Here is a 14,711-nt window from a genome sequence, read left to right as displayed (position 1 = left end):
ATCCTCTATATATAGATAATTAAGTAAAAGTATGGATGAAACTCTTACTATTGTATAATTTGATTTTTCATGAAAATTATTGTGTGTATATGTATTATAGTTAGTTAGCATTGAAAAGGAAATTATTCTTTAATTCGAAATTCGAAACATTTAAATAAAAACAAAATATCACTTATTTTGCTACGAAGAAATAATATACACATGACAAAAGAATTGCTTTGAATTGGCAATTTGAATAATTGATTTTTAAATCTAATATATAATTTCGAAAGATACTTTGAACTATTATTGGTTCGTAAATTCGTGACGTCAACAAACATATAAATATTCAAATAAATTTAAATGAATTAAAACTGTTCAAATAAATTTAATAAAAAGTTTACTATTTATGCGGTTTATATTATATTACAAATACCGAGAGAAGTCGGGTAAAAATACTAGTATTTGATAAGTACATATATGTAGAATCGGCAAAACAATTATAAAATGCTATTAGAGGCAATTATAAGGTGACTTTGAGTTGGGAATAAACTGTTTAAAATCACATTGACTGATCGATGTTGCGTTAAAATCGATTTGTAGCGTTTTGGTGGGTTCAAAACGCTCCCTGACCCCGAAGTGATTGACGCGGATCGGTCTCCTTGGATTTATCGCTACCGAGTAGGAATAAAAAGGGAGCCTGATTTTTAGGGTTACAATTTAAGCTGATCGCCCGAATACTATATATATACATAGATATATGTAGGTACTAACATACATACATATAAATATGCATGGCGCAAGTTAATCAAATATTCATTAAGCGGGGAACGGTTTAAGTTTGTGTGGCTGGTTGGTATAATTTGTACTAGATTACTCACCCTTCTCACTTCGCCGATGGACTTGTCGAGCTTCTCTTGTATTTTGTCGACTTCGCTCTGGGTCTTGTCTAGCGCGTTCTGCAGTTTGTCTTGTTGCAATTGAGCTTTTCCGAGGGTCGCCTGGGTTCTTTCTAACTCTTCGCGAGATTTCTCCAGCTCGCTAACGGCCTTGTCCCTTTCCGCGTGCAGTCTTCCTATGTTGGACTGTGTCCTCTCGTACTCTTCTCTCAGGCTTTCTTGTTCACCCTGAGCATTCTCCAGTCTGGCTTTAAGTCTATACACTTCTCCTTGGGATTTCTCTACCTTTTCTTGTAGAGCGGCTGCTTCGGAGCGCGCCCTTTCGTTGTCAGCTTGGGTCACTCGGAGCTCAGCTTGCGCTCTTCTCAACTCTGTAGCCGACTTATCTGCCTTTTCTTGTATGCGATCCAATTCTTGAGATGTTGTTAAAGTACTCCTTCCAAATGTGGTTTGTGATCTTTCCAAGTCGTGTCTCAACCGTTCGTTTTCCATTTCTAATCTGGCGAGTCTCTGTTTAGCTGCTTCCCAATCGGCTCCAGATCGTCCAACTTCATTGGCCGCCTTATCGAGCTCTGCCTTCGACTTTCCGAGTTCAGACTGTGAACTTTCCAATTTGGCTTCCAATCTGTCTTTCTCGGCTTGAGCTCGCTCCAACCTAGCGCCAAGTTTCTCCACTTCACTCTCCAGAGCGTGCATCTTCATTTTATATTCAGCCAATTCTCTCTCGTGGAGCTCTCGCTCTTCGTTCTTTTCTTGCTCGGCTCTGTCACGTTGCTCTCTCAATTGGTTCATTTGCTTTTCTTTATCGCCTATTGCTTCTTCAAGAGAGGAAAGTGCACCTTCGGAGGTACAATGGTGAGCTTGCATCGCAGTCAATCTCGCTCTCGCCATGTCGACTTGGTTGTCTTTTTCTTTTAAAAGATCTTCCAAGTTTTCAATCTGAAAAATAAACCGTCTTAGATTATATTCTGCAAACAACAAAAGTTTTTTGTGAAGTAAAAATTGACAGAAGGATATTTCACTCTCCTTTCAAGACGTTTGATTAAGCAAATTAATTTTGCTTTCAATATGATTTCAACTGATTGAATGTCTTTAGATTAATTTGAACTCGAACGAGAAATCTTTATTAACGGCCAAAGGAATGAAAATACAGACAAATGTTATTATTGAAATGCAAAACTGGGATGTCATTTATACGAAAATAAAACACAAAAGAAAAGGAAAAACAAGTTTCATGCTGTTATTTCGAGAAGATTTCAAGATGGTAGTAGTATAAATATGGAAATCGGGGTTTTTCAAGTAAGTCGGATTTAAATTTTTGTTTTGAATATTTTAAATATAATTATGAGCAAAAAGAAAAAACGATAAAAGTAAACAGGAAGTAGAAACAAAACAAAATCAGAATAAAATAAAAATAAAAATATACCTTGAATAAACAGACTGCAAAGTCCTATGCCAACGTTGAATACATTGCCTATGTATCTAATTTGGTGAAAAGCTGTTAACATACTAGGTACTGCACAGTGAAATAATAATAAACAAAATAATAATAACAATAAAACAATACAACAAAGCTTAAAACAATAATAAAATAACAAATAAAAGCTACACACGAATTACAATTGTAACGCGTCGAGCAATTTAAGCCGTTGAGAATGTTTTCTTTTCGCATCTCGAAATTTTCCCAGGAAGTAAAAGTGTTTTACGGAGGCGGTTATAACAGTTCCGGAAAATAGGTCCCCGAGGGCAAAACGTGTTTGGCTTTGCCTAAAAATCTTGTTATACTTTGCGGGACTTTTACCCCTATTCTGGGAAGATATTTCACGTTTGTGATTTCCCCCTTTTATATTATGATCGAGGCGAATGGGCCGCTCGGAACGGAAACGTCCGAATATTCACGGCCTACACAAAAACACAATGAGACTTTTATTTAAAGAAACATTCTCTCACAAATCAAAACATACCTTAGATACGAAATGTAAATAAATGCAATAACAAAGCGTGGTAAAATCAATGGTTTTCAGCAAAATAACACAATACAGTTACAAATAATAGCACATATACATTATATTCATACGTCGGATCTGAAACCTTTTTCGTGTCGGTTTTCTTTGTGATGTTGAAAATTCCAAGGACTATTAGGAAACGAGGGGCTTTTGAGCGAAGCCATTTTAACTTTCTAGCGCCCCTAGCGGTTGCGAATAAAACGTACTCTGTACCTAATGGTTTTGTTGAGAACTTTTCACGAATATAATTACTTAAAATATGCTAAAATCTTCAATTTTTATACTCTTTATTTTGATAAACGAAAATTAAGAACGTTTTAAGTATTTTATGTACGTAAATTCACAAAAATAAATTCATTGATTATAATTTATTCGTCATCCAAATTGATTGCATTTTATTGTATACTAATAATTATATTTCAAAGTTAAACAAAACTACAAATTTAACATTTTCACATAACAATAAAACTAGCTTACTGATTAATACATATTAATAAATATGGGTCTACCTCACGGGCCCGAATGTGAAACGCCCGAAAACGCAAATATCGGAAGGCAAAGATCGAAAATCAAAGATCTTAAGTCGAAAGATAAAAAAAGGGTGCATGATAAACGGTACATACTCACTTAATTTGCGCGAGCAGGATACAACAGGAACAAGAGGAACAGGCTTTTCCTCCCGTATTCTGCGCGCGCACATTAATACGGGAGGAAAAGCCTGTTCCTCTTGTTCCTGTTGTATCCTGCTCGCGCAAGTTAAGTGAGTATGTACCGTTTACCATGCACCCTTTTTTTTTGATCTTTCGACTTAAGATCTTTCGATTTTCGATCTTTGCGTTTTCGGGCGTTTCACATTCGGGCCCGTCACGGAGACCGAATAAATATATATGTTGCAAATATTGTGTCTTTATTATATACATTATTATACACATGTTACAGTTCGTGTTCACACCGGTTCGTTCATGAACAGACTAGTTTGTTCATACACGACCTGTTGGTTTTAGTTTCAGTGCTAAAGTCAAGAGCAAGTCGAGCCGCTACTGCATACATACATACAATATGTTTCAGTCCAAGTATTAACTCCAGTTCATTCATGGACATTGTATTTTGTTCATACACGAACTGTTGGTTTTAGTTTAAGAGCTAACAGTCAAAAGCAAAAAAAATAGACTCACCAGGTGTCGTATGAAACTTTTAGCTGTTAAAACCTTTAATATGTCAAAACGCCAAGTATTTAAAACATAAATCCTATGGAAGCCACATTACAACGTTGCTATAATTTCCGTTTCCGACAGGGGCGTAACTAGAAAAATTCGGCCCGCATTCAAATGTTAAAAGCCCCCCCCCCTTTAGTAGTTTATTTTTTATTAAAATTAAATTGATAATTAACACATAATTTAAATGTTCCTTTTCCTCACCCTCGAAGTCGTAAATTCTACAATTACATATTTCAAATACAATTTAGAAGTTTATTCATGTTCAACCGATAATATTGCTAATTCACTGAGACTGAGTTGAATTTCTTTTATAGCCTATTAATTTTTATATTTACTAAAAATTTGTTCAACTAGTGACCGGCAAAGTGAAAAAAATAGCAAAAAGGCCGTGTACACTTAAGCGAATTCACTTTCCATAGAAATATTTTTTGAAAAAAACAAATCCGAAAACTGTTTAATATACATTGTTGCAGTAAGATCAATTCTTAAACAAAGTTATAACTTGATTTCAAAGACATTCATTTAAAAAATGTCTAGTATTTTTTATTTAAAACCTTAAAGGCCCGCATGCACCGCATGCTCGTGCAGCGTAGTAGTTATACGCCGGGTTTCCGACAATATTCAAAATATTGCAACACAGGGTAAGCATATTATGTATATATATATATATATATACATAGGGGATGGAACAAACGATTGAAAATTTGTTCTCAATAGTGGTTGTGCATGAACAAACTAGTTCGTTTGTAAATTTGTTATTTTGTGTATATTTTAACTGGCAAGATTGGTTCGTGTATGAACAAACTAGTATGTTCATGAACGAACGAAATATACGCTTGCACTGTAATATGTGTATAATTTTATAATGATACTGCCATAAGAAAAGCTTTGACTAAATTCAACTACAAAAGAAAATTCTACGTAATAATTTGTATTTATTTATAGTATTTACGCAAAAGAATTTCAGACTTATTTATTTGTATAAAGTTTCAGATTCGACATAAAAAGCAATACACAAAAAAGGGAGGATTACCTTTCTTTGAAGAACATTGATTTTGCGATCTTTGATGTCCATGTGGTCCTTGATTTCAGTAAGCTCGTTTCCGATCCTGTTCCTCTCCTGCGTAGCCTGCATGGCAGACTGCGTCTTCTTCTCGATAAGCCTATTCTTCTCTTCCAATCTTGTGCGCAATTCTTCAACCTGAAAATTCAAGATGTGCAAAAATATCCACAAGTATTATAAATATGCGTATATGTAGATATTTCGGACTGACGTCAGCCTGCAACATGTTGTAGTGCTCCTCCTTGGCGCAGAGGGACTCCTTGAGTACGGCGATGTGTCTCTGGTAGTCCTGATGCTGCTCCTCGAGAGTCTTCATCTTGGCCGCCATGCCCAGGATCTCCTGGTCCCGTCGCTGGATTTCGACGCGGAACTCGTCCAGCTGCCCACACCACGCCATTTCCCATGACGCATGGAGATTCGTTGGGAGCAAACACGTTTTGTTTCTATTTAGTATCGAAATGAACTCGACCACATACCAATCAATCACAATCTACCACATTCACAACATTACTAAAACGAAATTAAAAAAATATTCGAAAATAAAATATACAAGAACCCAACAAAATAACGCTACTTGGCTAAATACAAATCGAAAGGAAGACAATCGCATTTCTTAAATTTATTATAGTAAAATTTGAAAATAAATAATATATTATACGTCGATTCATATCGGAATATTGAAAAGCTTCCCAGAAGCCCTCGTTAGAAAGAGGCGGGGTTTGTTAAAGAGAAAACAATGAGGGGTTGGTTCAATGTGAGAAGGACTTTTGATTGTACTCGACGGTCTTTATGAGGAAAGTTTTTGAAAGGCGAGTGGATGCTCGAATCGAGTCCTTTATATCAGATTTTAACTATAAATAATGGTTTAAAAATTAAATTTTTAATAATATTACGCCCCAATTAGGCCTCGACTTCAATAAATAGCATTCAACGAGTTAAAGTGAAAAAATACAATTTAATGTAATTATATTACGTGCTAAAATAATACCATCAGCGCGTGCAGTGACATGAAAAGCCTGATAAAAACATTGTAATAAAACGTTTTTTATGACAGTTGATGTTAAGCTGGACGCTGACAGTGTTGTTTCTTAAGCGCTCCTTAAAATTTTAATTTTAGTATTATAGAAATTATGTCATCATTAAAGTCATAAGCTATGTTTGCACGCGACACTGACAATTCGCGACGAAACCCATACTATACATATAAATAATGCGGTGCAAATTTATACCGTTGTTTGGAAACGGTTTAATTTTGCAGTCTTCATACCAAAATGTATAATACAAAACATAAAACAATAATAATAACAATAACAAAACATGTTGAGATTAAGGATTTGTGAAAATGGTTTACTGATGCACTTTTTTTTAATACTAATAACAATTTTTAAACAAATAAAAAAATAAAAACAATGTTTGCAGTGTTCACAAATCTTTATTCAATCGAACGATGAAGTGCATAAAGGTTTTTATTATTATTTATGTATTATTTTAATCAAGAATTACAATTTAAAATACATTGAGTTGAATCAAATGCAGTTATGTATGCAGTTTCAAAATTTCAAAACCTTTATTACATTGCGGTGAAATAAATAATTCGCTGGCAGTTTTTCACCCATGCGGAGGAAAAACTGCCAACGTTTCAAAGTAATAATAATGTTATTCTTATTAAGTATAATAATAAATTAGTAATATTAATTAAAATGGTTAATTACATGGAGAGCAAGCGTTTCATATTCAATATTTGGATTTAGGCAGTCATCACAAATATCAATTATATTGATCCATAATGCAAAAAATGTGTTTGATAAAAAATCGGACAAGGGATTTTAAATGCGTTTCGACGAAATGCGACGTTTAATACACATATAATAACAATAATAATAATAATATAAAAATAAATAAATATGTTAATGTAAAAATAAAATAATAATAAATATATAGATAGATATATATGTATATAAAATGGTACAACAAGTATGCGATGTGGTGGAAAATGCAGAGATGACGAAAGATGACAATGATGGTAATGATTTCTTTTGGTTAATATTTTAATCATTAAACAGCAAAAATAATAATGAATATTGATAGTTCATTAACAGGTACACCTAAAGTCAACACTCAACACCGACTACTGATTGATGATGGATGATCTGAGAGAGATGGCGAGATCGATTTGAATAGACTTATTGATTAAAAAAAATATATATTATGGGGGTTCGATTGAACTTATTTGTATCCTAAATTATTGAGCTACATATTATTTTTAATTTACATTTTTCTATGACACATCTATGATAATATAGGTAGGTATATGTATATAACAATATAATAAAATGTAATAATAATATGGGAAGAAAATATTTTTTTTTTGGTGTTTTAATAAACATTTTAATAATACAACAACGATATATTATATTTAATGCAGCTGTCATCGAGAAGGCGCTTCTATAAATTAATATAAAATATATTTTATAAATATTATACACCCACACACATGCTTGCATTTTTATACAAACATGTTTATTATGTATGAGTTTGGTTTGGATAATAATTGACATGATTTCTCAGTCACATCAAACAATCAATATTTCAACTATAAAGGACTCTATCTAAAACATTTTTTTATTTATAAGTCTATATTGATTACTGAAAATGAACATTTCTTTTAAATTTAATAATAAATACAGAACACTATGTGTAGTACATACTTTTATACACAAAAACTTTTAACACGAGTAAAAGTTCAATAGTCTATAAATAAGAGGATGATTTTTAGGGACATTTTTGTTAAATATAATAAATATACAATCTATATAAAATTAAAGTGTTATTATTTTATAGATTAATGATTTCCATACTAAGCTCTTCGATTGATATAAGATTATATAAAATAATAGAGTTTTATTGATTGTATGTATGTATATTAATTTTTTATATATTTTTAATGGTTTTGGGTTAACGAGTGTATTTTAACAGATAAATAAATTGTTTATGTGAAATTTTATCTCAGACATAAAAGATAATTTTATCTGACATAATTATGTCTACTTATATACATAAATGGAAGCTTTCTCACTAAAGGCGTATATAAGATTCATAAGATTATGCAAGCGGTTAAGATGAACACAATTATTTATTGAATTTTTATACTTTATTTAATTAATTTTAGTTGATATGAACACACGAATAATTATCGAAGAAAATATATAGATAACAGTTAATTTAATATAGGAAAAATTTTATACTACTTCAATATAGGAAAAAAGTTTAAAATGATTTATATCAAAAAATGCTAAAATATTATTAGTTTATATAAATTCAAATTTATTTAGATATGTTGTTCGATATTTTTAAGTATCGTTTATAATATACACATATATTTGAAAATATATTTTGCTCGATAAACTCAATTTGGAAAAAAAAATTACAGCTAAAATTGCATTGTTTAATGTCGAAATATGCTTTATAATATTTTATTTTTAAGTATTATATCATGATATTATTTTTTTTAGATTTTGATTTATATCATTAAATGTGTTATATTTAAAATAACGGTTGTCTTTTGAAAGTGTATATGTAATTTGTATTATAATACAACTATTCTCTAATGATTTGTGATAGCTAAATGATTAATATATCAAAAAAGTAATTTAAAAATTTTACAACGGTAAAAGTAGCCTTTGTATTATTATATTATATATATATATATATATATATATATATATATATATATATATATATATATATGTATATAATATAAAATAAAGCTTTTTAAGTCGTAACATTAATACAGAAAAATATACTTCTACCGCGATAAAATATACATTATAAAACAAATGCAAACTATCAATATGTTTTAAATTGACGCTGTTAAAATGTATACCTTTGCCAGAGGTCACCAATTTTTAGTTGGCATAAATTATTTAAATTTCAACGATTAATATAATATTATATATAGTATATATATGTATATAATTTTGATAAAATTTGTCTAGATATGTATATACATAGTTGTATAATTTAATAGTTATATTTAAGTAGGTATATTTAGCTAAAATTTGAACACAAAAGTTTGATTTCAATCAATACAACTAAGAACGTTTCAAGGACATTCGACAATTATTTGGAGACCCCTGGTCTTAATCGTGACTAACATTTTCACTATCATTAATTAATACTATTTAATGGGAGAAAACTTTCAGACGGTACACGCAGTAGTAGGTATAGATTGTTGAGTTCAATATGAGCAGAATAATACATATGCAAAGGACTTCAAATAAAATAAATCATCATCATCGTCAGCATCACTTTTAAAAAAGTTTTAATTTTAAGTTCTTTAAGGAAAATATTCCAAAGTACCAAAATAAAATAAAATACCCGTTTATTATTATTAATAAAAAATAAGTTCGAATTTGGCCTAGGATTAATTTCTATGTTTACAAAAGTCCCAGGACAAAAATTTGCATGTTAAGATTTTTTGAAATTTGTTTTTTTAAATGTGGATGCATGTATGTATGTATACCTGCTTTCGAGATTGTCCAAACGAAACTTTGAACCATAAATAATCAATACGCAAATATATGTAGTATGTATATAATGTATGATACCTGAATAGGTAGTATAGAAGAATATTTCCACACAGCAGTTAAAAGCGAGGTGTAAGGGTGAGTTCACACATGGCCACTTTTGCTGTGAAACGAGTAAAAATAAAGCAAAAAAAAAGCTGCGAGAATAACAAGGATATGTTAATAGGCAGTCCGTAATACATACATATATGCATCTCCTCACATTACTTATTGAAAATAGGATTTGAAGCTTCTTTGCCAGCAAAAGTATCCCTTGGTGAAAGCAACCATGAGTATAAGCTATTCCATTTTACTAGGCAGTAGGCGAAATATATGTAGATATCGATTCATATTGGTCGACGATTTTTGTTATGACCTCGCATAAAACCCAAATAACTTGTTTTTACCCAAATAACCAAGTAGCTCATTGTCTGACGCAATAGCGCATAAATATGTATATCCACGATAGTGGGATTTTTTAAAAGTACTAGTATTCCATTGTAAAAAAATATTGGAAATGATTTTAACACCACTTAATGTTAATCAGTGGCTAAGTATGTACTTTGGGCCCTAATGCAAAATTTATCCAAGGCTCCAATTTATCCCCTTAACCTGATTTTCCAGATTTAAAGATGAAATAATAAAAATTGTTTGTTCATACATATGTATTTACATACATAGGACTATTAGTAATCCTATAAAAAAATAAATTTAACCAAGCTCACTGATTTTTAAAAGCCATCTTACTCGATTTAAGGTTTGCAAATTTTGTGACGAGTCTTAAGGCGGTGGCCGCCATTGCATCGAAAGTCGAAAAATCGAAATATTTATTCTTGTTCGTTTACCATGCATACATATGAAGTGCGGGTAGTATATACCTAATAATTCAGTGGCATGCGGTAAAATTCGCTCTCTTATTGTCGTACAGCCTTACTTAATGTGCGCGAGCAGGATACAAGAGGAACAGGCCGTTCCTCTTGTAACCAGCCCGTGCACATTAAGTAAGGCTATATATATATATATATATATATATATATATATATATATATATATATATATAATATATGTGTATACATAGTACCGTTTACCATGCATACATTCTTTTCGATCTTTCGATTTTCGATGCAGTGAACCAAACCCGTCTTACGGATATATTTCCAATTAAGTCTTTTTTAATACTGGCGTTACGTGATTAATTATCCCATTTGAACCCAAATGGCTTTTTGTCGTCCGAAACGATACAAACGATACAAAACGGTAGTCGAAAATAAGTGATTCACATTTGAGAAGCAATCACCGAGCCGAAGTATCAATGAGCGTCCGATTGTTATGTGGGTGGTGTCTCTGACCAATAGGAATCGAGTATATTTGTGTGCCTTCTGCGTAGTCATCCGGAACGGAGAGTAGTGCGCGTGTCGTCTGAAAGCGACTCAACAGAGTGGTCATTAATATAGAATGTGGTGGGTAGGTGGGGGGGGGGGGGGGGGGTAGATTTGAGATAGGTTGAGGAGTAAGAAGAGGGGTAGGAGTGTTACCGCGTGGGTCGTCGCCGGTGAGAGCGCGGAGCTACAGGTGTCCGCCTATATGATAATGTTCATCTGGCCATCTTTCTTCACCTGCACATTGTCGATGAGGAAACTTACTTGTCGCTTAAAGTTAGGGTCGATTTTAGTGTAGAGTAGGAGCGGGTCGGCGGGCAGTGGCGAGGAGGAGGGCCGCGCCGGCAGCTCAGCCTCCAGGAGGGCCACCTCCCGCTCCAGGTTGGCGATGCGGGCATCCTTGGTCTCGAGGATGGCGGTGACGGTGCTGGTGCCAGGGCCCAGCTGTTGCAGCGTCTGGCCGTGGAGGGCGCGCTCCAGCTGCTTCTGCAGCGTCTTGAGCGTCTCGTTGGTCGCCTTTAGCTCCTGCCACCCACCAACAACCAACACACCAACACACCCTGTGAGCGTTTGACGAAAGAAACACCAACAACCAACACACCGCCGACCCGCTCGCGGACATTTCTTTCGTCAAACTAACTCGCCATGTTAGTTTGACATTGTCCATCCGCATTCCCTCTAAACCCGACACGCGAGACCTTTGCCGAATTACGCACACGCCGCAACTGAGCTCTAATTACATACGTATATCAACAAACTATCTCCGCCTAGTGAAAAACGACTCCAATCTCAGGTTGCCTAGTTGCCACACAGTCAAGTGTCCTAGTTGCTACACGGGAAAGTAGTGCGATCCCAACCATGGGACAGAAAAACTTCGGGTGAAAGTTACAAAGCAGCTATTACAGGTTACACGACAATTGGTGCAAGTCCAAAAGGTTCAACGACAAAATGTACCCGCGACAAAATGTTCACGCGACAAAATGTACCCGCGACAAAATGTTCACGCGACAAAATGTCCACGGAAATAATGTTCAAGCGACAAAATGTTCAAAAATCCTAAATTTTTAAAGTTAATTTTAAATTATTATTATTTTTCAATTTAAATAAGTAAATATTGGATACGGTTGAGAACACCTGTCATTTACACTAATTAAATAACGCCCGCGATGTATACGATAAAAAGTAAATTATTCATTTTAAATAAAGAAAATTTTGGAGACGGTTGAGAAGCCCTGCCATATAAACTGATTCAATGTAATCTGCAGTTCATACGCTTAGAAAGTTTTTTTTTTTTCAATTTAAATAAGAACCCCTAACATTTAAACTAATTCAATGACATCTTAAAATGATATTCAATGAGTCACAATGACATTCGCTTAAAACCTAATTGTTAAATTTAAATAAGAATATGTTGGTGCGGTTGAGAACACCTGTAATTTATACTAATTTAATAACATCCGCGATCTATATGATAAAAAGTACCATATACATCGATAAATATGTATAATACAGTAAAAAGTTACTTTTTCCATTAAAATAGGAAAATTTAGGATTTTTGAACATTTTGTCGCTTGAACATTATTTCCGTAGACATTTTGTCGCATGAACATTTTGTCGCGGGTACATTTTGTCGCGTGAACATTTTGTCGCGGGTACATTTTGTCAGTGCACTAATTTTCGGGTACATTTTGTCGTTGAACCTTTTGGACTTGCACCAATTGGCTGTGCGACGAAAACAAGGAGAATTTCACTGCACGCCACTGCTATATAAAGACTCCAATCTAAGGTTGCCTAGTTGCCACATAATCAAGTGTCGGAATCAAAACGGGAAAGTAGTGCGATCCCAGCATGGGTAAGAAAAACTTCGGGTGAAAGTTAAAAAGTCGCTATGTATCTATTAGTATGTACTCTTATACCAGTGGCGTGCGGTGGAAATTTCTCTGTTTCTATAGCACAACCTTATTACATTTGCGCGAGTAGGATACAAGAGGATTCTGTGACGTCATACCGCATCATCTTGTGTCCTGCTCGCACACACGTAATTAAGGCTGTGCGACGAAAACAGGGAGAATTTCACCGCACGCCACTGCTATATACATACATATACATATGTACATGAGTCCAGAACGAAAAACGTGAATTTTGGATTTTAATCGATGGGCCTTAGTGGAAAATATTTTATAGTATCAAGGGAACGTTAAATAAAAAAATATTGATTTTAAACAATGTCTTGGGCCTTAAACCATTCGATTTTTCTCAATAAAAATTTCGAAAAAGTAGGTTTTTCCTCTCTTTCGAGAAAAGTTTCGATATTTTTACTATTTAAAAAAATAGCACTCAATGTTCTTCTATTGACTTTTATTTGGGTCGATTATGCTAAGTTTTGACTGATAAACGAGAATTCAAAGTCGCTGTTTCACTAGAAGTTAGAAAGGGTATGTTGGAAGCGTTATTTTCAGTAATTCGTCATTTTTTTCATGTTCCCGTGATTATTTTGAAAACAAAAGTCGTTGAGAGCTTCCTTGAGAACCTTTGAGAAGCTACCTTTAATCTGAACACAAAAAATAAGAATTTTATGAATGTCATGTTTTACGTCAAAACAGGTAATTTTGACCTACTTACATTTCATAAAATTGTAATTTTTTTGTATTCAAATTATAGGTAAAAAAGGAAGCTCTCAACGACTTTTATTTTTAAAATAAGTATGGGTACAAGAAAAAAATGTAAATTTTCTGAAAATAGCGCGTTTCCCGAACAAACGACTTTCGAGTGAAACGGCGACTTTGAATTCTCGTTAATCAGTTTAAACATATCACAATCGATCCAAATTAACTTCAATACGAGAATATTGAGTGTTTATATTTAAAAAAATATTATTAAAAAATAGATATATGAAAAATACTTTTTCGAAATTTTCGTCGAGATAAATCGATTGGTTTGAGACACAGGACATTGTTTAAAATCAATGATTTTTTTTAATTGAACGTTCTTTTGATACGACGGTAATTTTCCACTAGGTTCATCGATGAAAATCCAAAGTTAGCGTTTTTCGCTCCGGCCTAGTATATGTATGTATGTATGTATGTACATACATAGTCCTATAATAGCTGATAGAGCAAATTAATTTCAGTTCATCAATAGAAGCATTTCATACACTTCGTATTTGACGAAATTCTAATGGGAAATGGCTTTGAATATTCTAACAATATACATATGTATACATAGTATCGTTTCATCTATATAAGGTAGACCTACCCACACTACACGGAAAAGATGAGCACGTTAGAATCATGCAATGCCTGTTGTTTTGGGACGATTTCTAAATATTGGGTTAAAACGAAGACCTCCCAATGAAGTAATATAAAGATAATAATTGTACGTGTGGTTAGTTTTGAAACTTCCTTGTAAATTTATTTATAGGTAATGGAAAACTGCATTTAGTTGGAAGGAGGATGTACCTATATACTGAAAGTACAACTTATATGATTAAGGAAGTAAATCTCTTGAAGGATTCTGATTTTTACTGAAGAAACTAGTATTCAAAAACCATTTTTATCATGGTTGGACAAGCAATTCTACGTAATACACTCATAAGACCATAGA

General features: G+C 33.1%; 1 protein-coding gene across 1 annotated transcript in view; it reads right to left on the bottom strand.

Moving 5' to 3' along the window:
- Positions 1-14,711, bottom strand: part of brp (ELKS/RAB6-interacting/CAST family member bruchpilot) — an 89,578-nt gene that overhangs the window by 8,627 nt on the left and 66,240 nt on the right. Inside the window, exons 5-7 of the mRNA XM_077432417.1 lie at positions 5,376-5,543; positions 5,135-5,302; positions 861-1,817 (exon numbers count right to left, since the gene is read on the bottom strand). Of these exons, the coding sequence (XP_077288543.1) occupies positions 861-1,817; positions 5,135-5,302; positions 5,376-5,543 (1,293 nt within the window). The remainder of the gene's footprint in view (positions 1-860; positions 1,818-5,134; positions 5,303-5,375; positions 5,544-14,711) is intronic.

The sequence above is a fragment of the Arctopsyche grandis genome, chromosome 6 (assembly GCF_051622035.1).
Source record: "Arctopsyche grandis isolate Sample6627 chromosome 6, ASM5162203v2, whole genome shotgun sequence".
Taxonomy (NCBI): Eukaryota; Metazoa; Arthropoda; class Insecta; order Trichoptera; family Hydropsychidae; genus Arctopsyche; species Arctopsyche grandis.
The sequence above is the reverse complement of the archived record's forward strand: the minus strand, read 5'-3'. Positions and strand labels throughout refer to the sequence as shown.